Source organism: Equus przewalskii, chromosome 11 (assembly GCF_037783145.1).
Source record: "Equus przewalskii isolate Varuska chromosome 11, EquPr2, whole genome shotgun sequence".
NCBI classification, from domain to species: Eukaryota; Metazoa; Chordata; class Mammalia; order Perissodactyla; family Equidae; genus Equus; species Equus przewalskii.
This window is the reverse complement of record NC_091841.1, coordinates 21,411,397-21,437,575: the sequence shown is the minus strand read 5'-3', so window position 1 is coordinate 21,437,575 and position 26,179 is coordinate 21,411,397. Positions and strand designations below refer to the sequence as shown.

General features: G+C 38.1%; 1 protein-coding gene across 2 annotated transcripts; it reads right to left on the bottom strand.

Moving 5' to 3' along the window:
* Nucleotides 1–1,177: 1,177 nt before the first annotated feature.
* MS4A3 (membrane spanning 4-domains A3) lies at nucleotides 1,178–13,875 on the bottom strand. 2 transcript variants are annotated; one of them, XM_008524080.2, is made up of 7 exons: nucleotides 13,636–13,875; nucleotides 10,682–10,853; nucleotides 9,925–10,059; nucleotides 7,376–7,432; nucleotides 3,846–4,004; nucleotides 1,950–2,051; nucleotides 1,178–1,441 (listed from the first exon to the last, which is right to left on the bottom strand). In XM_008524080.2, exons 2-7 carry the CDS (start codon nucleotides 10,835–10,837, stop codon nucleotides 1,409–1,411), a joined length of 642 nt encoding a protein of 213 aa, XP_008522302.1. In that variant the 5' UTR covers nucleotides 10,838–10,853; nucleotides 13,636–13,875; the 3' UTR covers nucleotides 1,178–1,408. The 2 variants fall into 2 exon arrangements, with proteins under 2 accessions (XP_008522302.1, XP_070420121.1); XM_070564020.1 differs by lacking the exon at nucleotides 1,950–2,051 and having other exon boundaries at nucleotides 13,636–13,787.
* Nucleotides 13,876–26,179: the final 12,304 nt, after the last annotated feature.

Below are 26,179 nucleotides of genomic sequence, written 5' to 3'. Positions count from 1 at the left end.
CTTGTTGGTTCCCAGAATATCCCAAATTCCGCCTATCTTAGAAGCTTTTGCACCCATCCCTCTTCTTTCTACTGCCCTTCATCATTCTAACTTTAAGTTCTCAGTTTAGAAGAAGAGTCTTTTGAAAAATTGTCACTGACATTAGTTACAAACTCTTCCCATGTGCTTCCCAAGATGGCTATACTCTTCCTATCACAGCTCTATGGCTTCATGTCGGAATTGTGTTTCTGTGAGTCTATATCTCCCACTATGGGCACCTGGAGAGCAGAGGCTATACGTCGTCCTCTATTGTATGCCAAACTCCTAGAACAGCACATGGCACATGGTAGGCACTCCCTGAATGATTGTTGAATGGATTACAAAAACAAATAAATTACATATATATATAACAAAGAAATAGACTTTATACATTCTGAAGAACAGAAGTAAGAATTAGTAGAGAAGAGTGTGGAAAAATCTTTACACCTATGGTAAACAAGGAGCTAAGAGTACCTTATGAGTATGAACTTAGACATTGTGGATGACCCAGTTCAGTATTAAGGGAGAGAAATTAATTTATAGATCAGAAATATAAGTACTTCAGCAGTATATTTATAAATCAGGAACCAGATACAGCAGAAGGAGATTTAACATCAAATTGCCACTGTGAAAAGATGGCCACAGATGTCACTGGAGGCTATAGGAGGAGGCACAGTGAAGTGTGAGGGTTTCTGCCATCTCTCCTGCACATCTGGCCACAATCCCACCTCAGCCTTAACAGCACAAGGCCGACAATAACAGCAACATCATTATCAAGTAGTTGTGGTGCTATTCCACATTGGCTTTATTTTATTTAACCCTCATAATAACTGATGAGGTTGTTGATATTATTATGCCTATTTTAAAGATGAGGAAAAATATGTCGGAGAGATTAAGTAACTTGCTCTAGTTCACACAGCTAATAAGTGACAGTATCAGAATTTGAACCCAGATCTGTAAGATTCTGAAGCCCTTATTCTTTACTTCTCTATATTACAGTTTCTCATTCTCCTTTGAAGAACAAATATTGATCTATCTCAGGGCAAGTCTTCCTCAGCAAAAAAAAAAAAAAAAGGTGGAGTAGGTGGGTAAGAAGAAAGAGAACTAATTTCTGGGAACAACTTTGGAGTGGTGATCATAGAAGTTACAAAACAAGGAATGCCTAAAGAAGCATATTTATTCTTCCATCCCCAGGATACACTAATATGATTTATAGTTAGGACAGAAAAGACTGAGTCAAATGTCTGAGTTTCTCTTGATTGGTGCCATGATAGCAGGCATGTTTTACAGGCTTATATTTTCTTTAGTTCTTGGATGGAGCTCTGACTCATTGGGAGATTTAAGGATCAACTTCCTTGCTCTCAGATTTACTTCCATCAGGAGGCATTCCTTATTCCACAGAATTGGGAGGTGAGGAAATTGCCTGGAAAATAAAACAATATCAATCCCCAAGAATAGGATCGTCACCTGCATCCCTTCCTATTATCATCATGATCATCACGAATAATATTCATTCACTGATTATTACTGTACTGAAGTATTATATACATAGTCTTTACAGCAAATATCAGAAATAAATGAAAACATTTTCATTGTACAGATAAGGTACCTAAAATCTAGAAAGAATTCGTGATTTTTCCTGGGTATACAGCTAGACAGTGACAAGTTACAAGAAAATAATAACTTAATTCTATCTGTATAAAAAATGTATGCTCTTTGATATGAAATACACTATTTCTCCTTGCATTTTTACATCAGAATTCTTTTCTGGTCTTCATTCCATCTTAACATTCATACCATCTCTAACTCCAGGAACCCCACAAATCATTACTGCATCAAAGTTTCTTTCTAATTCCAAGAGTCAGAGACAACCCCAAACCTAGAGAGAGGCTGAAGATCATATGAATTATTAGTCATTTAAACAAACCCACCTCTCTAGAAACACAGCAATTTTCTTTGCACCACATGATTGAGCTAAAGGTGGTTATGCACAATTCCAGCAAGGAAAGGATCAGCATTAGAGACACAAAGCCCTAGAAGATATGATGCCTTGTATCAAACCCGGTAGAAATATCCAGAGGAAAAAAATGTCATCAGGAAACCAAACTATAACATCTCCCTCCCATAAAACAGAGCAAAGTGAACCATAAATTAGGTTTACTACACAGCCACACACCAACACTCGATAAGAGACACAGTGTCAATCTACAAGCAGGGACACATTTTCCCTGGAAAGAGAGACACATTGTATTTCTATGTCAACCCATGTAAAGTAGTCATAGGGGAAAGAAGCAGCTGAGGCAAAATTCTGACGTTATCACTATAATCTACCAATTGGAATAGCGGTAACTAAGGACATGAGCAGGTAGTTAAGGAAAATGGCCTCTCCATCGTTTCATTAATAGTACTTCATAGAGGTTTAGGCATACACACTATCCCTAGAAATTAAAACACTAAGCTGAAATATTAAACACAAAATTCCTAGAATCGTGATCTTTCTGTTATCACCAAGAAACATAGAAGAAGCAAATACAAAATTTCTCTGGAGGAAAAATACCACAAAATCCACAGAAAAATAAGGCCCACATAAATATAAACTTAGATCATTAAAAATAAAATAAAGAAGGGGGCCGTCAGGGTGGCATCGTGGTTAAGTTCACATGCTCTGCTTCTGCCGCCCAGGGGTCCCAGGTTCGGATCCTGGGTGTGGACCTAGCACTGCTCACCAAGCCATACTGTGGGGGCATCCCACATAAAATAGAGGAAAATTGGAACAGATCTTAGCTCAGCGACAATCTTCCTCAAGCAAAAAGAGGAAGACTGGCAACAGATGTTAGCTCAGGGCCAATCTTCCTCACATACACAAAAAATAAAATAAAATAAAGACACTAACTTCCAGGAGTAGTGTCAGCAAACAGGAGGATTATGAGTGAGTCAATAAATAATGGCTCATAAATCATCATGGGGAAAAAGGACAAATTTGAAGGAAAATGTTAATTTCCAAGTTCACCTCAGAAGAGGAAGAATATCTAAACAAACAAAAGCATAACAATTTGGAAATGTTATTAAAGAACTTCCCTTTGAAAATACCATATTCAAATAAATTCAAAAGTAAAGTCATTCGAAACTTCAGTGAGTCATTATTCAAAAATCTCAGACCCTGGGGACCGGCCCCACGGACAAGTGATTGGGTTCGCGTGCTCTGCCTCGGCGGCCCAGGGTTTCGCTGGTTCAGATCCTGGGCTCGGACATGGCACCACTCATCAAGCCATGGTGAGGTGGCATTCCACATAGCACAACTAGAAGCACCTGCAGCTAGAATATACAACTATGTACTGGAAGGTTTTGGGGAGAAGAAGAAGAAGAAGAGAAAAAAAAAGATTGGTAACAGATGTTAGCTCAGGGCCAATCTTTTAAAAACAAAAATCTGAAACAACAGAGCATATTGGATCTCCCAAGTTAGTTTTATTAAACAAGATGTGAAATAAAATGTTTTAAAAAATTCAGTCTATCTGGAGAGTGTAATAGTAGTAGCGGTATATTGGAAATAATGTAACACGATGTGTACTGTGTTAATTGCTTATCAAATGTTAACTTATTTAATGCTTACACCAACCCTGTGAGATTGATGCTATCACTATTCTTGTTTCAACCATGAGAAAATTGAAACACAGAGAGGTTATCTACTTTGCCCTTCCTTACAGAGCTAATAAGCGGCAGAACCAACATTCAAATCAAGGCAGCATGGTATCAGAAATATTATCTTTTCTGTACATTTTAAATTATTTGAAATATTTTATAATTAAACATAATTTTTAAAAACATACGTTTGATGTGGCGCCCATGTAAATACATAAGTTTGGTGACTGTGAAGATGGACACATCTTGATTGACAGCTTATTAACTACTAAACTTATTATGAGAAAAATAAACCCAACTAGAGCGATTGTAGCACTGGCAATATTCATCCCAAAACTGTTTTGCATCTAAAAAAGAATAAGAATTTTCGATTAACACAGACAGCACATTCCTTTGGCTACAACTGATTTCAATAAATTTCTGTTGAAGGTTATTTACACAACTGAAACCAGTGGAGAGTTAGCTATTAATGACTAGATAGTTAGTAGCTAAAGATTTGGCAGTTATTAGTTGTAGTTTTTATTTGTTTGCCCAACCACTGTTAGTTGTGCTGCTCAGACAATATATTATCCAACTCCCACTAGGTTCCCTGGTGACTGGGTCACCATGGTAACGGATACTTGAGTTGTTTTTCAGGAAATAAGAGTTGATCCTGTCTGGTTCAAGCCACTCAAGACCACCAACTCATCAACTGGGCCTGTGTGAATGCCCAATAGGTAGCCTCCTGACATCAGGGAACCAAAAACCCTACCGTCAGATCATGCCAACAGCTCCATTTTGTGAGTGTGCATCCTATGAAGAGGCAGGAAATTTGACTGTGCTCACACAGATCATCAATTACTTCACTCCTCCTTGCCTCCAATGATCTATTCCCACACTTCAGACCACCTCGCCCCTCTCCTCCATAAATATCCCTAGTCTCCATTTTCAGGAAGGTGGACTTGAGATTTGTTCTCCAGTTTCCTCACTTGGTGATCTTGTGAATAAACTCTTTCTCTGCAGCAAATTCTTCTCGGTGATTGGCTTTCCATGCAATGGACAAAATGAACCTCATTCAGTAACACACCCAGCAAGATTCTAGATGGTGGGCAAACATCAGTGAACAAAGATCCCGACCTTCATGAAGCCTATATTCTAGCAGCAAAGACCAACAAATCAATTAAGAATACTTATAGGTAAATTACATAGTATTTTTTAAAGTGATTAAATACTATAGGATAATAGAGTAGAGTAAGGAGGATCTGGAAGTGCAGAGAGAGGAGTGGGGGTTTGTGATATTCAATAAGAATGACACTTAGGGAGTAGCTTTAAAGAACTGAGGGAGTTAGCCATGAGGATATCTGGAGGAAAGTCCTTGTGGTTGAGGAAGCACTCAGTTCAAAGCCCTGATGCCAGAATGTTCCAAGAGGAGACAAGGCAGTTGGAGGGAAGTGACCAAAGTAAACAATATTAGGAAAGGAAGATGGAGAATGACCAGAGAGCCAGATTATGTAGGGTCCTGCAGGTCATGGAAAGGACTTTGATTCTTACTCTGAGGAAAATATAGAGCCATTAGTGGATTTTGAGCAAAAGGGCAACACAATCAGATTTATACTTTAAGGGGAACACTCCAGTGATATGTGAAACAAAAGAGGATCACTAATGTCTAAGGGCTTTAAAATGGCGCCAGGAAGCCATTAAGGAAATTGGTCTTATGCAAGTCCTCATTGGGCACATAGTAAACTTTTGAAATTAATTAAGACACAAAAATTCTGAGAATGTTGCAATTCCTTACAGTAATGGACTTTTGCTTCCCTCTACCTAGCCTTAGCAATTAATTACATTTAGCCAAGATTAGCTTTCTGCCACCAACCTCAATTAATATTCTTTGTAATGCAGACCTCTCTATTTTGCCTTTAAAAGTCCCTGACTCTCTAGTGGGACAGTGTTTGAGTTGCTACCCAAATATGTGTACCCTGAATTGCAGTTCTTTGATCCCCAAATAAATGCCTCTCTGTCTCTCATTTTGGCTCTTTATTTCTAGTTTAACACTCTGATGTCTCAAGTGAGACTAGTTTAGAGAGGGCCAAGGGTGGAAGCAAGCAGTCCAATTAAAAAAGACCATGGTAGATTCGATGAGGTGTTATCAATAGAAAGAAAAAAAAAGGTCACCTCAGATATAGCTTGAACATAGGGCCAACAAAATTTGCTGACAAATTTGGATTCAAGATTGTCAAAGAAAGAAGAATGAGGGATAATTCTAAAGTTTTCGGCCCGGGAATCAGGAAGCACGGAATTCCCATCAGCTGACATGAGGAAGACAGTGGATGGAGAAGTGTTGAGGAGGAAGATTGGACTTCTTAGACCTCTAAATGAAGGCAATTGCCAGTCTGATGCTCAGGAGAGAGATGTAGGCGGGAAATATTTATTTCAGGGTTGCATATAGATGTTATTGTAAGCCGTGAGAATGGATGATGAGATCACCAAAGGAGTGAATAGAACAGGTAATAAAGAATTGAGTTCTAGGGAACTCCAACATTAAAAGGTCAGAGAGAAGGAAAGGAACTAGTAAAGGAGATTGAGAAAGAGAAACTGAAAAGACAGAAGGAAAATTAGCCAATCAATGTGTCCATGTGAAGAAATTATTGGAAGGAAGAGTGAGTGACCAGCTGTGTGCTAAATGCTGCTCATGGGTCAAGTTAAATGAGGATTGAGAATTGATCACTATGTTACCAATGTGAAAGTCTTCAGTGATCTTAAAGGGAGCACTTACAGAGGGGTGGTAGGGAAGAAAATAAAGCCTCACTGGAGTGGGTTTAGTTGAAACTAGGTGGATAGGAACTGGAGACAGAGTATAGATAATTCCTTTAAGAAGTTTAGCTATAGAAGGAAAAACAAGTTGTGCCTGTATCTAGCAGGAGAAAATAAGGTGAAGATTTTTTTTTCTTTTAAGTTAAGAACAGTAACTGAATGTTTATAGGCTAATTTTAAAAAATGTAGTAGAAAGAGAAAATTGGAGCGATGCACTTGTGTGGGAAAAAAGGAACAAAATCTAGTATTTGAGGAGAGGTACTGGCTTTGAAGAAAATCACAGAGAAGTTTCCTATGGTAAGAGGTTGGAAGGAAAAAATATATAGGTCCAGATCTGTTCCGTTAAATAGATGTTATAGTGATCTGAAAATTTTCTTCTGACACGTTAGAATAGGAAGCAAGGTCATTAAAAGAGAGCAAGGATGAGAGAAAAAGTATTGGTGTTTGAGGACAGAATATAAAGGTGAAATAGCCATCTAGGAAGGAAAGAGAGTGAATGGACTAGGAAAATAGAATAATGGGCAGATGAGTCGGTGAGAAAGGGTAATGGAGACTTAGTCACCGTTTAATGAATCACCAAAGGAATAGAATTTTGGCTCTCAGTTTTAGAACTAGTGGTGGGAGAGTGTGCACTCAAAATAATTAGAATTGATCAAATTTAATAACACGCAAAAATCAAGAAGCCTCTTTCTAAGCTACAGATGCAGCAAATATTCATAGTACCCATCCCAGTAATCATAGTCACAATCTATATGATTTTCTGATGATCTACCATCTGAATGCCTTAAGAAAAGGAGATTAGTTTTCTTGTGCATTAAATGAGACTTGGTGTCTCAGGTGGATTCACCAATCTCTATTCTCCTACTATTAATGGATAACTTATTTCTACTCCTATCATTATAGAAAAAGAAGAAGAACTGCCACTCACCAAATTTCTTGTGGGTTTTCTCCCAGCTGCAACAGATAAGGATCCTGAAATAACAAACTGTTGAAAATAGGAAATGAGGCAGATAAAGGAATTTTAAGTCTCAACCATATTTTCTTGGTCCTCCCTTGATTAGCAGATATCTAGCAATAGTTGTACAAAACTTCTTTTTTAAATTCACATCCTGGAACACAAAATCATACTTGATGTTGCTCATCATTTTATAGGAATACAATTTTAAGTTAGTTTAAATTTTAAGTGCATTTGTAATATTTTCATTTTGTTTTATGTCTGGCTTTTTACAGGTTTGTGAGAGTGTACCTGCTTTAAAAACATATAACAAATATATATATATTTAATGTAATACAATTATCTTTATGCTTCTATTTATATCAAATGTAAATAATACTTATTTACATACATATGTACATATAATGTTGTTCTCATATTCTTAGCCAGGCTTCAGATAAGGATTTGATTTAATGGACTAGATCTTCTAAAAGATCTTTTACATATCTAAATGTCTATATTGATATACCCACTAATTCTTAAATTATTATTTTGATATGTTATGGTTTCCATGACTCTAATTTTGATAAATTGAATTCTCTACATGTTCATGGTTTTCTCAGAGCTTCATTCTGTTTTTTTTTACCTCATAAATCTCACAACCATTTACCAAGCCACTCCTGTGGTTTGAGGGAAAAGTTGCCAAAATTATGGAGAGCAAAGGCTTGCTATGTAAATGTCATTGATTGGATTTTGCCTGAACCTGAAAGAACAGGCTCTAAATTCTGTTTCAAATAATAAAGAGGTTATCACAGAACGTGCCAGAGTCACTGTTGCTTTGTGGTTAAGAGCATGTGCTCTGTGTTCTGATCCCATCTTTGGCTCCTGTTCATTCTGTTGCCTTAGACAAATGATCAAACCCCTCTTTGCCTGAGTTTCTTTTTCTGTAAAAGAGAGATGTGCATATCCCCATGTTCATATTAATCACCTTATAGTTGTATGGGGATAAAATGAAATAATACATAGTAAGGGCTTAGACATGTGTCCAGCATAGAGAAAGCACTCAAATTATTAACAATAGCTAAGGTTTATATATTTTTTTCTAGTTAATTTCAGTCACCCCCAAAAGAAAGTCCTAATATTATTTCTACCATCCTAGTGAGGAACTAAAGGGGGAGAGTCAAATATATTTTCCAAAGTCACACAGTTACTAAGGATTAGGAAAAGAAAGATCGGGTAAATACAAGATATCGCAGTCAACACACAGCAAGTCATAACGCACAGAGGGAAAGGGAAGGAGACGAAGGTAGTAGAGTTGTAGGTAAGGCCAGATACTAAGGGCTTTGTGTCATGTCATGCACCTTAGACTTTGTACTTTAGGTGATACAGACCCAGAGAGAAGCTTCCAGCAATGGGAATCCAACGGTCAGATTTGAGTCTTAGCGTTGAAGATGCTAAAAGAGTGAAACTCTGGCTCCCTCACCGTGGCTCTTTTTTCAACAACCTGACCTTACTTTCTGAGAAAAGAAAACTCTTTTCTGATTGAACAACTGAAACACAGTATTATTCTCTTTTCTACAGTTTGGAACTTTTCCATTTAGGTAGTCAGGATTCAATATGCAGAGCAAATGTGTACCCTAGGTTTTCCAGAAAAAAATCAGATTCTAACTATTCCATCAAACTGGTGATGTTAACTATCTAAAAATTTCAGAAATGTTAAATCCACATTACATGTCTTTGACTGTATCCAGAAACAGAATATAATCTTTTGTCAGAATGTGAGATCTGATCTGGGCCAAGAAATTTTGGCCAAATATGAGCGATTTCTTTTTAAAGGAGATCTGAAGATTAATGCTTTTGAAAAACTAAAGGCATGAATAAATTAGAGCCCAAGACTTATTATAAATTTCTTTCTTCTTCATTTGTCAATTACATGTTCTACTTACTATTTTCAACTAAACTTTCCCATCCTCAATTTCATAGTAGCATGAAAAAAATAGCAAGTGATTAACAAATAGTTCCTATCAACCACGTTTTAAAAAGTGAACCATCAGGAAAGACAATCGTATTACAAAACTGAATAAATAAATTTTAAAAATCACCTTGACTCAAAGCCTGTTTTTACTGATTACATTTTGACCCAGCTAGGGAAAATGACTCTTCTGATTTTCAGACAGTTATCAGCAGTCAAATCTCTTATCTCCCAAACCAGGACTCTCTTGGCCACACTACAAGGCAATTCACTAATACTCATTTTTCATTAAATTTTCTGAGTAGACATAAATTTAATACGTGGATATTAAGTTAACATTTAGGACGTAGCTTGTCCTAATTGTTAATCACATACTCAGCAAATGTGATTTCTTTTCATCAGAAAGAAAGGTGCTGTGTTTTTAAAACCTGTTTGTGTCAAGGATTACCAATCAAACCAACAGCAGCGTGAAACTTTCAAATAACCAAAGAGCAACACTTTAATAATCAAACATATTGCTGGTAGTGGTAGCTAAGAAATGAGCTATGGTCAGGGGAATTTGAATACTCACAAATAGAGCGCCCCACAGCGGATAGCCTGTGTAGAAGGTAAAGAAAAAGTTCCTGAAGGGATGGGCTGTGGACAGTATGGAACCCAGAACAACACCAATAGCCAGAAGTATTGCTCCAGTCAGGATCTGGACGGCCTGTAAGAAGGAAAACAAACAACCAAAAAAACATAATGGTCACATACTACTTTACACTGAGAAGAGACTGTTTTAATTTTCCTCAGAAAGGAGATATGGTTGAAAGTCAAGTCTAAATTAACTAGGCAAGAGCTTACCCTGGGAGGTTTTTGTTCCATGCTATTCCCACCAACCCTTCATCTTTGCCTCTCACAAACTCCTCTGGGAAAGTGACAGAAGAGTAAAGGAGATGTGGCTGATAACAGATTGAGTCAAACTATCTTCCCAGCATGCTTTGGGGCCATACTATGATGAAGGCAGACAGACATTCAGCAGCATCCTACTTGGCCATTCCTTCAACCCAATTTTTAAATTTAAAATATGAAATATTGAATTCACAGAGGTCAGCCTCCTGATGCAGATGGTCAGATTGGAGTCCATTCTCCAGTGTTGATAGGATATTTTCTGCCATATGATTATGCCTCCGCATTTCTACTTCCCAGGTCTAAAATATGCCCCAGTCTTTTCTTGAAGGAGCAACATTATTGACTTGGTGATGAATTCCTCCTTATGGGCATAAACAAGGTTTTCCACATGTTGTTTCTTCCATCTTAAACCAGTTTCTTAACAATGGCTGACTTACCCCAAGGACTTGAAATTCTTCTTTCTGGTAATTTTGTGATCTATCAATGGGCTGGTAGACAGAATAATTCACCATCTCTGGTTTCACCTGGCTTCCTGGGGTAATACCTGCTGAAGCTGTCCCCAGCTGTGCATTATCAACTTCTTGGGAAGCCATTTGGGGTTGTTGATGGCTGTCATAAAAAAGAAATCTAAAGGTTTGATGTTTACTCTTTTACTACTAGCTAATAATATTTTTTGAGTGCAAGAGAAGGTTTCTATCTGTCCATGCATCAAAATGATTCCACAAATGGGGCAGGAGGGCAGAAGAATAGTTTTTACATTGTTTAATTCCACTTTGACTTGGAGTAGTGGACATCATCAGATTATTGTTGCAGGCTTGGTGCTTCACTGAACTTTGGAACAAAAAAGAGCAATTCCTTTCCCATTAATCCATGCAATTATGTATTGTCTAGACCCTGCCTCTCTTCAAATCAATCCTGGACAATCAGATATATGGTTTCATGAGCTGTATCTCTCATGCAAGAAGGATGGCTTTAGTCACGTTCCAGTGATAATAACAGGTATAATTTATAGAGTACTTACTGCTATGTGCCAAGCACTGGATAACGTTTACCTTTCTAGCTCTCTATTGCAGGGGGTATGTATCACGCTTTATCAATCACTAAGGCACTAAGAAGGTGAGAGTCAGAACACATTCTAACTTTAACTTTATCACATTGGCAATAGCTATTTTAGCCATCTTAAAAGTTTCCTACCAATTCTGATATCCATGCTAGTGTTGATGAAAATAATCCATAACCAATCTATAAATGAAAATTTGGGTGAGTTTATTCTGAGCTTAAATCTTAGGATTATAACCCAGGAGAGCCTTTCCACAAAGGAACAGAGCACTCCAAAGAAGTGGGAGTACACAGGGTGGTTATATACCCTCAAAGAGAGCGTTTCACACATGATTGAAATGTCCCTCCCACAATAGTCACAAGATCGCCCCGTCAGCACAGCGCTTGATGGACACAGCAGGTAGTGGGTCTGCTATCTCTGTGGGCGCAGCAGGAGGCAAGTCTATTGTCTCAAGCTGGGCGGTCACAGGTGAGCGCAGCAATCAGTTTCCAGCCCAAGGAAAGATACTTAATCCTTAAGCAGATGCCAACGTTGGGAGGGGGAGAGAATTTGCACCTTTATCTCAAGGGCCTTTGCTCTTGCCATAGGGAATCTCTAAAGCAGATATACAATGCATGCTCAACAGCCTCGGTCAGGCCCTTTTGGAAAGACAAAGTCAGGCCGAATTAGGTTTATACCAAATGGCTTCCTCATATACTCCAATATATCCTATTGCTTGCCATTTTTATTTGTCACTAGCATTAAGGTACATTCTCTATTTAAACACTGATAAATGTGGAATGGCAAGGAGCCCTTACCTCCCATGCTCACTACTACCGTGCACAGAATCCAAGAATGAGAGAGGGTCAAAAAAGCTTACAACAAACTCTATTTTAATGAACACCTGATGTAACTCTCTTCAAGATATATAATAAGAATGAAGAAAAGTAGAATAAGGTTCTTTAAATCCTTCTCTTACCTATGTTAAACGAACGTTACCTTGCAAAGCCCAAGCTTAAAATTTATCCATTGGGAAATATGTATGTATTTTAGATAAAATATCAAATACACTAAAATGTGTATGATGTGGGGAGCGTTGCTCCCTCATGATCAGATAGTTACTTGCTTGTATCTCCAGCTTCATTCCTCACCCTCCTTGTCTTATAATTCAGTCTAGCCTTGTTTTATTTCTCTCAATTGTCCCAAGTGTCAAGCTGTCAAAAGTCTTAATCCTTCTCAGTATTGTTCCCACCTTCCTGAAGGAATTTCCCCTCAAGCTCCACCTGGATATTTTCTGCTCTTCTTCCAGACTGAATCTCAGCCCATGTGTCATAGGAAAAAAAATCTATTTCAATCACATTTTAATTTGATTTTTTAAAATAACCATAAATATCAGGGGGAATTTTCAACCTTCAGGAAAAATAAACTATATGTTCTATAATTTGGTCAATTTAGTTTTTTGTTTAATGGGAGAAGTGATTTCCTATGAATCCACCAGTTAAGTTCGCCTATCTAGCTTTTAATGTGGGTCAGGTGGTGTTTTACTTATGTTAACTAATTTAGTTCTCACAACATCCATATGAATAGTTACTACCATTATCATCCTTTCCATTTTACAGATGAGGAAGCTGAGCATCAGAGGAGTTAAGGAACTTGCCCAAGGCCACACAGCCAGTAATTTGAGGAGCTAGGGATCAGAACAAGGTAGTCTGGTTCTAGAGTATCATTACTGTCCCTCTGAGCTTATGCAGACACTCACTCACCAAATCCCATATCTCAGATGTGTCCAGACCATCCCTCATTACCAGAGCTGGCAGCCAAATTTGTGGGCAGCCATTTGGATTTAATATGTCTAAAGAGTGTGTGCATGTGTGTGTCCATGCCCATGTTCTTCCAAAGAAATAACTATATATTCATGTCTAACTTTTTTTTAAGGAAGATTAGCCCTGAGATAACATCCACTGCCAATCTTCCTCTTTTTGCTGAGGAAGAGTGGCCCTGAGCTAACATCCGTGCCCACTTTCCTTTATTTTATATGTGGGATGCCACCACAGCATGGCTTGATAAGTGGTGTGCAGGTCCATGCTGGGCAACAAACCCTGGGCCGCTGAAGCAGAGTGTACAAACTTAACCACTGCACCACCTGGCCTGCCCTGATGTCTAACATTTTTTACCATGGCACCAGAGTAAGAATCAAATTCTAAGGGAAAGCCATCCTCGTAGCTAAATGTTCCAAATCTCTACATAGTAACCAAACAGAAAACTCTGTAGACATCACCAGTGGCCCACTGGGTGGCACCTTTAGCAGACAATAAAGGGGTTTTCTGTGAGGAAGGAATCTATAGGGTTTACCTTGAAGTTTCAGGCCTTGGCAGACTTCTTTCTTCTCAAGCCCTCCTTGTCACGACCAGGAGACACTCAGTAAGGATCACCAGTGTCTTTTCCAGAAAATGGCAGCCTCTTCTAACTCACGCTTAAAGTATCATACCTTTGCCTAATGCAACACTTTAGAGGAATCAGTGAAATGTTTTGTTGGTGGACTGGAGAGTGTGCTAACCACCTTCACGTCTGAGGTTCCTCAGATTACACTGTGCTTCCCGAAGGCTCTGTGTCAATTAGGAAACTAGTGTCAGGAGTAACCGCCTCCTGGCTTTGAGATATTGCTTAACACATTGCTGGAACAAGAAATACAAGCAGTTGATATAAGTAGATGGGTGGGAAATAGTTGTGGAATGGAGGTTAGAATAGTTATTTGCATAGTAAGAAAAGACAAAGATAGTAAGAGTAGTGTCTAGAGTAGGGAAGGTGGTCACATGCATTATCCTATTCAATTCTCACAGGCTTAGAGAGGTTAATTAATTTGCCAGCGTCATGGATATAAAAATGATGCAAATTGTAGTTTAAAAGCATTGAATGATTTCTATGTACCAGTCACCATTCTAAATGCTTTCCATGTATCAACTCATGTCATCCTCACAATTATCCAAGACCTTGGTACAGCTATTAACCCAATTTCATAGAAGAGAAAACTATATCATAGAGATGTTAATCACCTTTCCCAACATCACATGGTGACTGGTCAAGCTGTGTGCAAAACTCAGGTTCTGGGTAGGGTAAAGGCAGAGTCACGCCCGTGTAAGGGAGGAAGATATTTCCTCTACCCACTCTAGGTCCTTCTGGCTGGGCTTTGAATTAAATTCACATGAGACAGAATAATAGGAGAAAATTAAACAAAGCTTTGTAACAAGTATACATGGGAGAGACTTAGGAAAACTGAGCAACTCACCAAAATGGCAGAGGTTTTCATCGTAAATACCATCCTTAGCTAAAGGCAAAGGAGGATGTTGGGGATGGGGGGGCATCAGTTATGAGAGATTACCAGATTTAAGTCCTGGAATTCTGCATTGATAAGAGTTTTTAGAGATAAGGTCATCCTCTCTTCTTCCTGATACAAAGAGGGAGACGCCTTTACAGACGGAGATTTCCCTTACAAATATAAATGTCTCTAACAAAGGGTAAGTAAATTCTGCTCTCCAGAGTTTCTCTCATGTCTGCAGTTTTTAAAAGTAACCAGCCACAAATAATCTTCATGTCAAAGAGACAGATCTTGGGGTGACCAATTCCAATTCCCCACACCTGTGACCCCAATGTCATTGTACTAATGGGTGCTTTCACTTTCAAAAGTATTCCAGTTTAGAAGATAAATTATAGAATCACCCTAAATAAATAAATGTCCTAAAATAGGTGATGGACAGATCAGAGCCAACAGATTGAATGTAAGGAAATAGGAGCAGAAGCTCTGAAGGGACTACCTCAGAGTGAAGGGAGGGACTGATGACAGAGAAGACCCCAGCAGAAGTCATGAGGAAATAGCTAAAAGGATGGTAGAAAGAGAGAGGATCCTCCCTGCCTCATTCTAGCCAGAGCCATTGTAAATGTAATATTGAACAAGAAAAAAGGAAGGACAACAGATTGCCTTAAGGGAAGGTGAGGAAGAAATATTAAGGAAGTGGCAAAAAAAAAAAAAAGGTAGCTCCTTTCAACACGTTTGTTTTAAATTCAAAGCTGTAGAAAGAAAGAGCTCTGAAAGGAAATTACCTAAACTCTAAGATATGAGTTATCTCAATTGTAAATTTAAGATCATAGTATCCACCTTAGAGAACAGTATAAAGATTAAATGATAGAATGCATGTAGAGGTGTTAGCAACTAAGATCTTTACATATATTCAAAATAAATGAATAAAAACAAGAAACCTCTTCAATTCTTGAGAGAGAGAATGATTACAAGAAATGGCTTTCACAAGAAGATTCATGGAGATTTCTTCCACTGGTGTGCGACATCCCCCAGCAAGAGGACATTTTCGAGAAGGCTGACCAGATTTTGGTGCTGAAATACCATAATGAATGATTAAATTCAAAACTCAAGTTGCTAACTTCCAAAAGGAAAAAATGAATCTTTATTTGAACAAAGTCAATATGCTAGCTGTTCATTCACAAGGGACCCATTAGACTATTTGAAAAGTAATATATTTCTCAAGACTTGCTTGTCTCAATCCAGTTACTAAATATCATTGCTTGCATTGTTGGTTTTATCCCTACACCCACACTCACGCTGATGTGTGCACATACTTACTAAAATTATGCTCTTCTTGAGGTAGGACCTTTACTTATCTCAATAAGTGTATAAACTTTATTGAGAAAAAGAGTTAACTATTTAAGGTCTCTGATTTTGGAATGTGTTAAATGGCTTTGATTCATTGCTTACTAGTTTATAACTTTGCAAGTTTTTAAGTCACTGCTTTGAAACTTGCCCTGACAGAAATGATATTATTTAGTTTAACTATAGATAAATAAATGGCAAGCAATTGGATATATTGAAGTATATGAGGAAGCCATTGGTGTAAAATTAATTCAGCCTGACCTTGTTTTTCCTAAAGGGCCAGATGTGGTCACTGAGCATGCATTGTATATCTGCTTTAAGCATTTGCTATATCCCAAAGACAAGAACAAACGTCCTTCAAATAAAGATGGAACTTCTTCCACATTGGCACTTCCTTAAGGATAAGCATCTTTCCCTAGGCTAGGAATTAATCGCTGCACCCACCCAGTGACCACCCAGCTCAAGACAACAGATCAGCTACCTACTGTGTGAATCCCTGTGCCACCTAGGCAATCTCGTGACTGCTGTAAAAGGGACATTCCAATCATTTGTGATACATGTTATTTGACGGTGTATAACCACTCTGTACACCTCACTTCTTTGGTGCCCTTTCTTCCTTAGGAAAGGAAGGCCCAGGCCTAGTCCTCAGATCTGGCTCATAATAAACTCCTCCCAATTTTGATTTATAGATTGCTTATGGATTATTTACGTCGACGTTGTAAGATAATAAAAGGTTACAGTGGACAAGGACTGTTACTGGAGGCCTGCAATAGTGAGCCAAGAAATGAAATGAAACCAAGGATCAGAAATTAGCCTTGATTCTTTCCTGTTTTGACCTCATGCTGTTGCTTAGACAAAGGGGAACAAATACACTTTGCAGAGATCTTGTCTTAGAATTTGAAGGAAAACATTGCATTTTTAGGGTTCCTGAGGAAGCCAGAGATTTTATCACGATATTTGTTGATAGAAAGAGAAATATTCTAGATAGAAAATTTTATGACAGTTGTTCTCAACTTTCAACTACCTAGTGGAATCTTCTGGGGAGTTTATAAGGCATTAAGTCAATACTGCTGGCGTGGATCCACCCACATGGACATTTATTTTAAACAGTCCCAAGGTGATTCTAATGTGAAGCCAGACTGGGGAACCACTAGGTAAATCGGAAAGATCTTTAAAATCAGATGATTGGAGATGAGAGAGGAAAGAACAAATTAATCTCTTCAAGAAAGATTGTCCCCTCTATCAAGCTGGCTCGCATACTTTATTTTAGGGGAGAAAATTGAATCTTAGCTTGGAGTCCAACAGATTTCACTCATTGGAGCCATTTTTGTAGGACTTCATACTGATAAGTATATCCTCTGTGGTACAAGATGGGCACTAAATGAAGAATTACAGTTCACTAATTCTCTCTCTTGTCTATTGCCTTTCGTCTGCATTCTCCTCCCCACCAAAGGCAACCATTCTAATATCTAATGCATATTATTTTATTTGCATTCTTATGAAATGTGTATTTCTGTTTTACATACATACATTTTTAATATACATAAATGCCATTGTGTTATAGATTTTATTTTTGTCCTTTGTTTACTCAGGTCTGTTATTAATACCCAATCATACTTATTCTACGTGAGTGTCTAATCTGCTTCTTCCAGCAGCTACATCATCTTCCTTAGAGCACATTTATCACTTCTTACCTGACCACCAGTTCAGAGATGAACAGCCAAATGGATCCCAACTCTTACCCCCACAATGATTTGAAGATTCTTCTCATACCCATCTTCTCTAAATCTGTGTGAAAATTTCTTTGAGATATACAATCAAAACTATGATTGTAACGGCTGGCCCCATGGCTGAGGGGTTACGTTCTTGCACTCCACTTTGGCAGCCCAGGGTTCACCAGTTCAGGTCCTAGGCACAGACTTACACACCGCTCATCAAGCCATGCTGTAGTGGCATCCCACATAGAAGAACTAGAATGGCCTACAACTAGGATGTACAACTATATAGTGGGGCTTTGGGGAGAAAAAAAAAACAGAGGAAGATTGGCAACAGATGTTAGCTCAGGACCAATCTTCCTCAAAAAAAACAAAAACAAAAACTATGATTGCTAGGCCACAGGATATGCACATAATTAATTTTATTGAGGACTGCTAGACTGAATACGCTAGAATGCCTACATCACCTATGAGCACATTTACAGTGTATGCAGTTTCCAATACTCCCACTTTCTGCCCTCCATAGCACTATCCGGCCTGCTATTTTTACCAGACTAAGAGTTGTCCTGTGTCCATTTAGCTAAGCTGCAGCTAGATTTGCCAGAATTCCCTTCCCTGAAAAGTTCTAGGTCAAGGTTAGCCATGATAGAAATTTGCATGAGATTTGGAAAGCAGAAGTGAGGCAGCAGCCAAGGAGCTCCAAGGGTGGATTTAGAGGGCTGGGTATTGTGCAGCATGCACATTTGCTGATCTGCTGGCGCACCTTGCTACCACTGGACCATAGCTGGGCCTGCAGCTTCTCCTGCTCTCACCAGATCTCCTCCTTCAGCCTCCCTGAGCCTTAGACCAGGTAGTTGTGTGACTCCATGAGGATGAATGCTGGCTTCTTCTGAAGATCATCCGTAAGGTCGAGATTAGAGACAATGAGATAAAAATGCAGGTTTCAATATGTCCCCATGCTTCCATGCTTCAAGTCCAGCTTTTTAAATTATTATTGCTATCGTCATCGTGGTTAAAAACACATTACATAAAGTTTACCATCTTAACCATTTTTCATGTCCGGCTTTTTTTTCCAGGCTGCCGCTCTCCTGACCTACAGCAGCATCAGGTCCACCACCAGATGGAAAGGCAATAACCTTCCACAAATTTCTTTCCCAGTTCCCAAAATTCATTGTTATTTATCATAAGGCCCTTGTCAATATCACTCATACTGGTTCTGCTTCCCTAGTTGAACCCTAACTGCTACAAGGAACATATATCACTACCCTTTTGGGGTTTATTTCTCTGTTATTGACTTGGAAAGCTTTGGACTCTCTTTCCTATGAGTTGTAAGTAGAATTATCTGATTAGAATAGCACAGATTCTATTTCTCTGGAAAGAGCTTTCATTCCTAAAATGCCTGTTCAATCTTCTCCAGAGAAGAAAAGCAGTAGATACTAAGGGATTCTAATGTTTTTACACAATACAGAGTCCTTGACTTGTAAATAATTCAGGATCACTCCTTATTTATGGAGGAGTCTTTTAAATATCCCTAATTTTAATTCTATTTCACTTGATGTGACCTTTTGATATTCTGACTACTATTTTGGATGAATAGGAGGAACATAGGCTCTGTAATCAAAATGGTTAGGTTCTTTTTTTATGTGACTCCTTTGTTAGCACCACATCTTCCTAAATTTATGTTCCAACTAGAAATAGAAGTGGATGCCTATGGGGTAAGCGGTAAAGGGGCCCATATGTATGGCGATGGATAAAAATTAGACTATTGGTGGAAAGCGTGATGCAGTCTATACAGAAACTGATATAAAATAATGTACACCTGAAATGTACACGATGTTATAAACCAATATGAGCTCAATAAAATTGAAAAAACTACTTGTTGAGCACCTATTAGATACAATGTACTGAAATACCTGCAATGGGCATACAGAGATGAACAGGATATACAAGTTAGAGTCTGGTAGGGTAGATCACAAATGTCCATGAATAAAAAAAAAAAAGAAGTGGATGCCTATGCATATTCTAAATAGTCCTGAGTATTGATTGAACATGTGTCCACTGACATAATAAGGTAGAACAAAGCCCTGGAGTCACTCACTCATGGGTCCTACCTAGGACTAGATCCCTTCTTGTGCTCCTTTCTTGCCAGGTAAGAAATCCATCTCTAAGACCCAGGTTCTTCTCCAGGAAGAGGCCAATAGTTGGCATGCCCTCCTGCATTTCAGTATCCCTCCATGAAAGGAGGGCTGGTTTCCAATGGGCCTGAGTTCTGTGCAGAGCCTGACCGTGGCTTGGCTTTTTGCAGCCGACTTCCCACCTTTGCCCTGGTTCCTGGGATGAAGTCATTGTATCAAGTGCTTCATCTTTTCCCCACCGAGTTCTCTCCAGAGGAGCCTATCCCTTCCGTTGCAAGAACTGGAAATTCTTGCTCACAAGGTTGTCTACTAACCTCCTGTCTGGACAGGGATTCCTCTTCCCTCTGGCTTAGGAGGTCCTTAAATCTGCATCTCCTCCCTAATGCTCCCCTACTTTGTGTCTCCTAAGGCTCTCTCTCTCATCATTTGGCATGGAAATTGGACTTTTACTCTTCGGGGCCTGCTTTGTACAATGGGCAGTATGAGACCTAAAATCTGAATCATTCACTCCTAGATTCCAACTATTCCAGCAGCAGTCAAGTTCCCTAAACTATTATTCAAGAATAGTCTTATAATTTCCCCCCAAGTAACTTAAGAAAAAAAGCAGTGGCAGGGCAGGGGGTGGAACAAAGGGCCTTTTCATATATTTTTGAATTAATTATAGAAATATAGACTTGATTTAAATTCTTAAATATTTTGCATACATTGGAATAAGAAAGTGAAAAACATTAAACGGAAATTCAGTCACGAAAATAGACCCCACGGTCACATTCCACCTCTTGCTTTCATTTTCTCAAATGCCATTCAAGGTAGTCTTTGACTAATTATCCAATTAATTGTTAGCTTGACTCTCAGCTTATGGCCAAAATGTCCTATCGTCAATCTTCCCAGTATTAATAAATATTAGTACCATCCACACAATTGCCTGAGCCAGACATCTAGTTGTCACGCTTAATTATGATTTATTTCTTACCCTACTTTAAATCCATTTGGAAATTCTTTCTTCCATCTCCAAAGCATATAGAAATTTAGTCCACATATTTTTCCATCTTCACTGCCACCAACTCAGGCCATGATGGCATCATCTCTTGACTTAATTACTTATAAAATTCTTACAATGCCTCTAAGCTACTGCTCTCATCCATTGTTCATAGGGGAATAAGAGTGATTTTAAAATATAAATCAGATCATGTCACTGCTCTGCTCACAATGCCCACAATAGCTTCTCATTTCACTAAGATAAAAACTATATGTTCCTGCTGGTAGCCAGGAGACGTCCCCCATGATAATATAAGCTTCTGTGGACATGGGCATCTGTTTCTTCTTTTGGTAAATGATTGAGTAATACATTCATTAACGATAATACATAAAGCTCAGTATAATTCTCACAATTAATGGATAATTTCTTTTAATTTTTGTGGAGGGAAAGCTAGGTTTGGCACAAACATTAACAAAAAATTAACAGTAATTAGTTTATATGTTTAACTGTTGATTTGTTTTCCTCTTAAATATATTATATTCCTTGTTTTATATGACAGGAAGAGAGGGAAACTGAAATGAAATCTCATGTGGTTCAATCAAATTGATGTCTATGCCAAAATAAGCACTTTCCAATGTTTTAAATTAATAAATACAGATAATACAGATAAAATAAAGATAACTGAATTCATAATTAAGGAAGATGGGAGAGTTTGTGAAAGGAAGATTGGAACTGGATTTATCCTGGCTCCTTATTAAATGTTAGTATGAATTTGAGACAAATTGCTTCCCGTTTCTAAGTCTAGTTGACATTGCCTATAAAATGAAGTGGCAGGTTAAGGGGGTCCCACCCTTCTGAAGCTGGCAAACAGCCATTGATGATCAAGCATCTTGGTACTCAAGTTTTTTCCTTTTTGCAATTACTGATTATAGCTTTTAGCTGTTTAACCCACCCATCATTAACTGTGCTGCTTAGGCAATATGCTATCTGACTCCCACTAGGTTCCTATAGGTAACATCTTCCTGGAGCCTGGGTCACCATGGTATTGGGTGTGTGAGCTGTTTTTTAGGAATTAGAACTCCTTGTCCACTTCAGCCTGGTTGAGACCACCAACTCATCAACTGGGCCCACACAGATGTCCAATAGGCGACCTTTTAACATCAAGAAGCTAAAATGTCCACCCTCAGATCATGCTAATGCCGCCATTTTGTGAACATGGGTCCTATGAAGAGGCATGGAGTCTGACTACGCTTGCGCAGATCGTCAATTACCTCTCCTCTCCTCACCTCCAATCACCTCTCTCCACATTTAAGACCACCTTGCCCCCTATCCCGTACCCCGAGTCCCTATTTTCAGGGAAGCGAATTTGAAGCTCATGCTCTTACTTCCTCGAATGGCTGCCTTGTGATTAAACCCTCTCTCTGCTGCAATTTCGTCTTCTCAGTGTTTGGCTTTCTGGGCGGTGGGCAAAAACAAAGCTGCTTCCATAACACTTCTAGAATCCAGCCTCACAATCACTCTTCATCTTGTAGCACAAGGATATTGAAGACAGAAACTTGTTGCCTCACACCCAATTATTTCCTGTGCCCTGAGCAATCATCCGTCCTACTTGACAGCCTCCAAAATCCATTAGCATAAAGTGACTTTAGCCCCAGATTCAGGAAAATCACTCTCTGTCTATAGATAAACTTTCTTAAGTTTTATTGCAGGCTGTGTAGCTGCTTTAATAGCAATTGCTTTCTAGAGAACTAAAGTTTAGCAGCCTAAAACAATTTGAGGCAGTAGAGCGTGGTGGCTAATGGCAGAGACAGATCTAGGTCCAGATCACCCAATTTTGGTCTCTATGGTTTTTTTGTTTTTCCTATTTTAAATTTTTTCCAGTTTTTTTGAGGTATAATTGACAAATAAAAATTGTGTATATTTACGGTGTACAATGTGATGTTTTGATATACATACTCAATATGAAATGGTTACCACAATCAGGCTAATTAACATATCCATCACCTCACAGTTACTATTTTTTGTGTGTGGTAAGAATACTCAAGATCCACTCTCCTAGCAAATTTCAAGTATACGTTTTGAGACCAGCTGTGCAACTCAGGCAAATGATTTAAACTGTGTTTGTTTTCGTGTCTGTAAAATTGAGATAGTAGTAATACATAACTCTTTGGGTTACTAGGATTAAATAAATTGTCATAACATGGTGATAGTATTGCCTGACACTCATTAAGCCTTAGAGAAGTGTTACCTCTTAGATGTATGTTTATTGCCAAAGGTAGATGTCCATTATGATGATGCTTAAATTCTTTAAGTAACCAACCATAAGCAGCATTTTATTAAAAATGATAAGATAGTAGCACTTTAAATTTTTTAAAACCTTAATGAAAAATATTTTGGCAAAAATCTGTTTCCAGAACGATGTAGCATCCAAATACGTTCAATAAGCAATTGAGTAACCAATGGCACAGTTCAATTCTCATAATTGATATAAGAAATTTCCCCAAAACCAGAAGTGATTTTAGGTGTGTTACATGGACAGACTCCCTCTTTAGGGAAAAGAAGATGGTACAAGTAACTGGTGATAAATGATCATCTAATAACTGCTCTTTAGTGGTGGGATGGCTCTACGCTTGATCGCCTCAATCAGCCAAATATTTCAAGTGTGGAAGAATTCACCAGGAAGAAAGGAAACTCTGACATCAAATTTCAGTTAAAGGAGTGCTTCTTAAATTCTAGAATATGAACCTAATTTCTTCTGTATTAATTACTCAAATGTGATATATATTAAATTATTTTTAGGACCCAACTTTAGTTATTAAATAGGCAAGCCCACACATGTTAAAGCATCTTCACATAAAAGGACTTTGTCTTTCTTAAGAGTCAGTATGTTAAATTTTAGACTCTGCACAAATTTTAATTTCTGGCACATTTACATGCCTATCTCTACTTTTTCATCCTTACTGAAAAAGATTTAGAACATATTTCTTGGAGGGTCATGTAAAGAGATCAAACTACTATTATTGAAGACATATTCCTGAATATACTATATAGAACAGAAAATAAAACTTAAATGAGTAATATGAATTACCTAACAGTTAACATTAAATTAGTATGCCATACCCCTAATGAATAAAAGTACCTAAAAATATACTTTCACTGAATCAGGATCTTTACTGAATTAAGGTTTTTTTTTTTTTTTTTAGGGATTAGATGCCTAAGGAAAGATTTATACCAACTATTTTTTTGTATAAAAATACATTATTTTTCCAACAAAATTGATGATACCAATTCCAAGTTTCCATTTCTCCATAGGAGGGACTCAGTTTGACTACAATTTAATAATCCTAACTCTTCTGGCGTTGTCTCGAAGTCAGCAATAAAGGGACTAGGATCCAATTTTATTTCATTGTCTATAGAAACTGGTATAAGCCATATTGATTTCCTAAAGAAAAGGAAAACAGAAAGCAGGTAAGGTTGGCATACTAGGTACCAGGTCCTTCTGAGTCTAAATTTGGGGCCAAGTTATTTTTACCACTGTTTAATGCCAGGATCATTTCAGTATGGTGATTTAGTGTGGTATAATGCCTGTACATTCTGCATAATAGATGATTTATAATGCCTGCATTGGCAGAGCACCAAAGTGCCCAGTAAAACAAACTTAGACAAGTGGATCCTGAGAACAGTAAGTAAAAACTGTCAAAAGCTTAATCTGACCCAGTGTAGTGGTGGCAAGGGAGGGGTGTGTGTGTGTACACACGGTAGAATTCATGCACCAAAAACCTGATCATATACCTTTGTTGGCCTAGTCTTCATTTTTGTCTAAGGAAGATAAGCTGCAAACAATATAAAAACTACTATCAAAATGGAAATGCCTTAGTCATTACTATTAGTCTGGTAGCCTTTGCAGAGACAATGCTCCAGGGCATTAGGTCAGAGCTTTTTACATTACTCTAAGCATTGGCTAAGATATAGGGATGAAAATGTGTGTGTGTGAGAATCAAGTGCTGGTTTCTATTTAGGGTCAGCTACTTCCCAGAGTATCATTAAATCCCTCAGCCTTGGTTTGGCCCTATGAAAATAAGTAAATGGAGGATAAAGAGTATTCAGCGATGTGAATGTACTTGATGCCACTGAACTACACACTTAAAAATGGTTAAAATGGTCAAAAGCCCAGAAATAAACCCACATATATATGGACAGCTAATTTTCAACAAGGGAGCCAAGAGCATACAATGGAGACAGTCTCTTCAATAAATGGTGTTAGGAAAACTGGACACCACATGCAAAAGAATGAAAGTAGACCATTATCTTACACCATGCACACAAAAATTAACTCACAATGGGTTAAAGACTTGAATGTAACACCTGAAACCATAAAAATTCTAGAGGAAAACATAGGCAGTACGCTCTTCAACATAGGTCTTAGCAGCATATTTCAAATATCATGTCTGACTGGGAAGGGAAACAATAGAAAAAATAAACCAGTGGGACTACATCAAACTAAAAAGCTTCTGCACAGCGAAGGAAACCATCAACAAGACAAAAAGACAACCTAACAATTGGGAGAAGATATTTGCCAACCATATACTGGATAAGGGGTTAATATCCAAAATATATAAAGAACTCATACATCTCAACAACAAAAAAACTAACAACTCAATTAAAAAATAGGCAAAAGATCTGAACAGATATTTTTCCAAAGAAGATATACAGATGGCCAACAGGCACGTGCAAAGATGTTTAACATCACTAATTATTAAGGAAATGCAAGTCAAAACTCATGCCTGTCAGAATGGCTATAATTAACAAGACAAGAAACAACAAGTTTTAGACAGGATGTGGAGAAAAGGGAACTCTCATACACTGCCGGCGAGAATACAAACTGGTGCAGCCACTAGGGAAAACAGTATGGAGATTCCTCAAAAAATTAAGAACAGAGCTACCATAAAGTCAAACTATTCCACTACTGGGTATTTATCCAAAGAACATGAAAACATGAATGCGTAAAGATATATGCACCCCTATCTTCATTGTGGCATTATTTACAATAGCCAAGACTTGGAAACAACCTAAGGGCTCATCAAGGGACAAATTGATAAAGAAGATATGGTATATATACACAATGGAATACTACTCAACCATAAAAAAAGATGAAATCTTGCTATTTGTGACAACAGGGATGGACCTTGAGGGTATTATGCTAAGTGAAATAAGTCAGAAGGAGAAAGTCAAATACTATATGATCTCACTCACAAATAGAAGATAAAAACAACAAACAAACACATAGATACAGAGATTAGACTGGTGATTATCAGAGGGGAAGTGGGGAGGGGGGAGGGCAAAAGAGGTGACTGGGCACATGTGTATGGTAACAGATGGTAAGTAATCTTTGGGTGGTGAACATGAT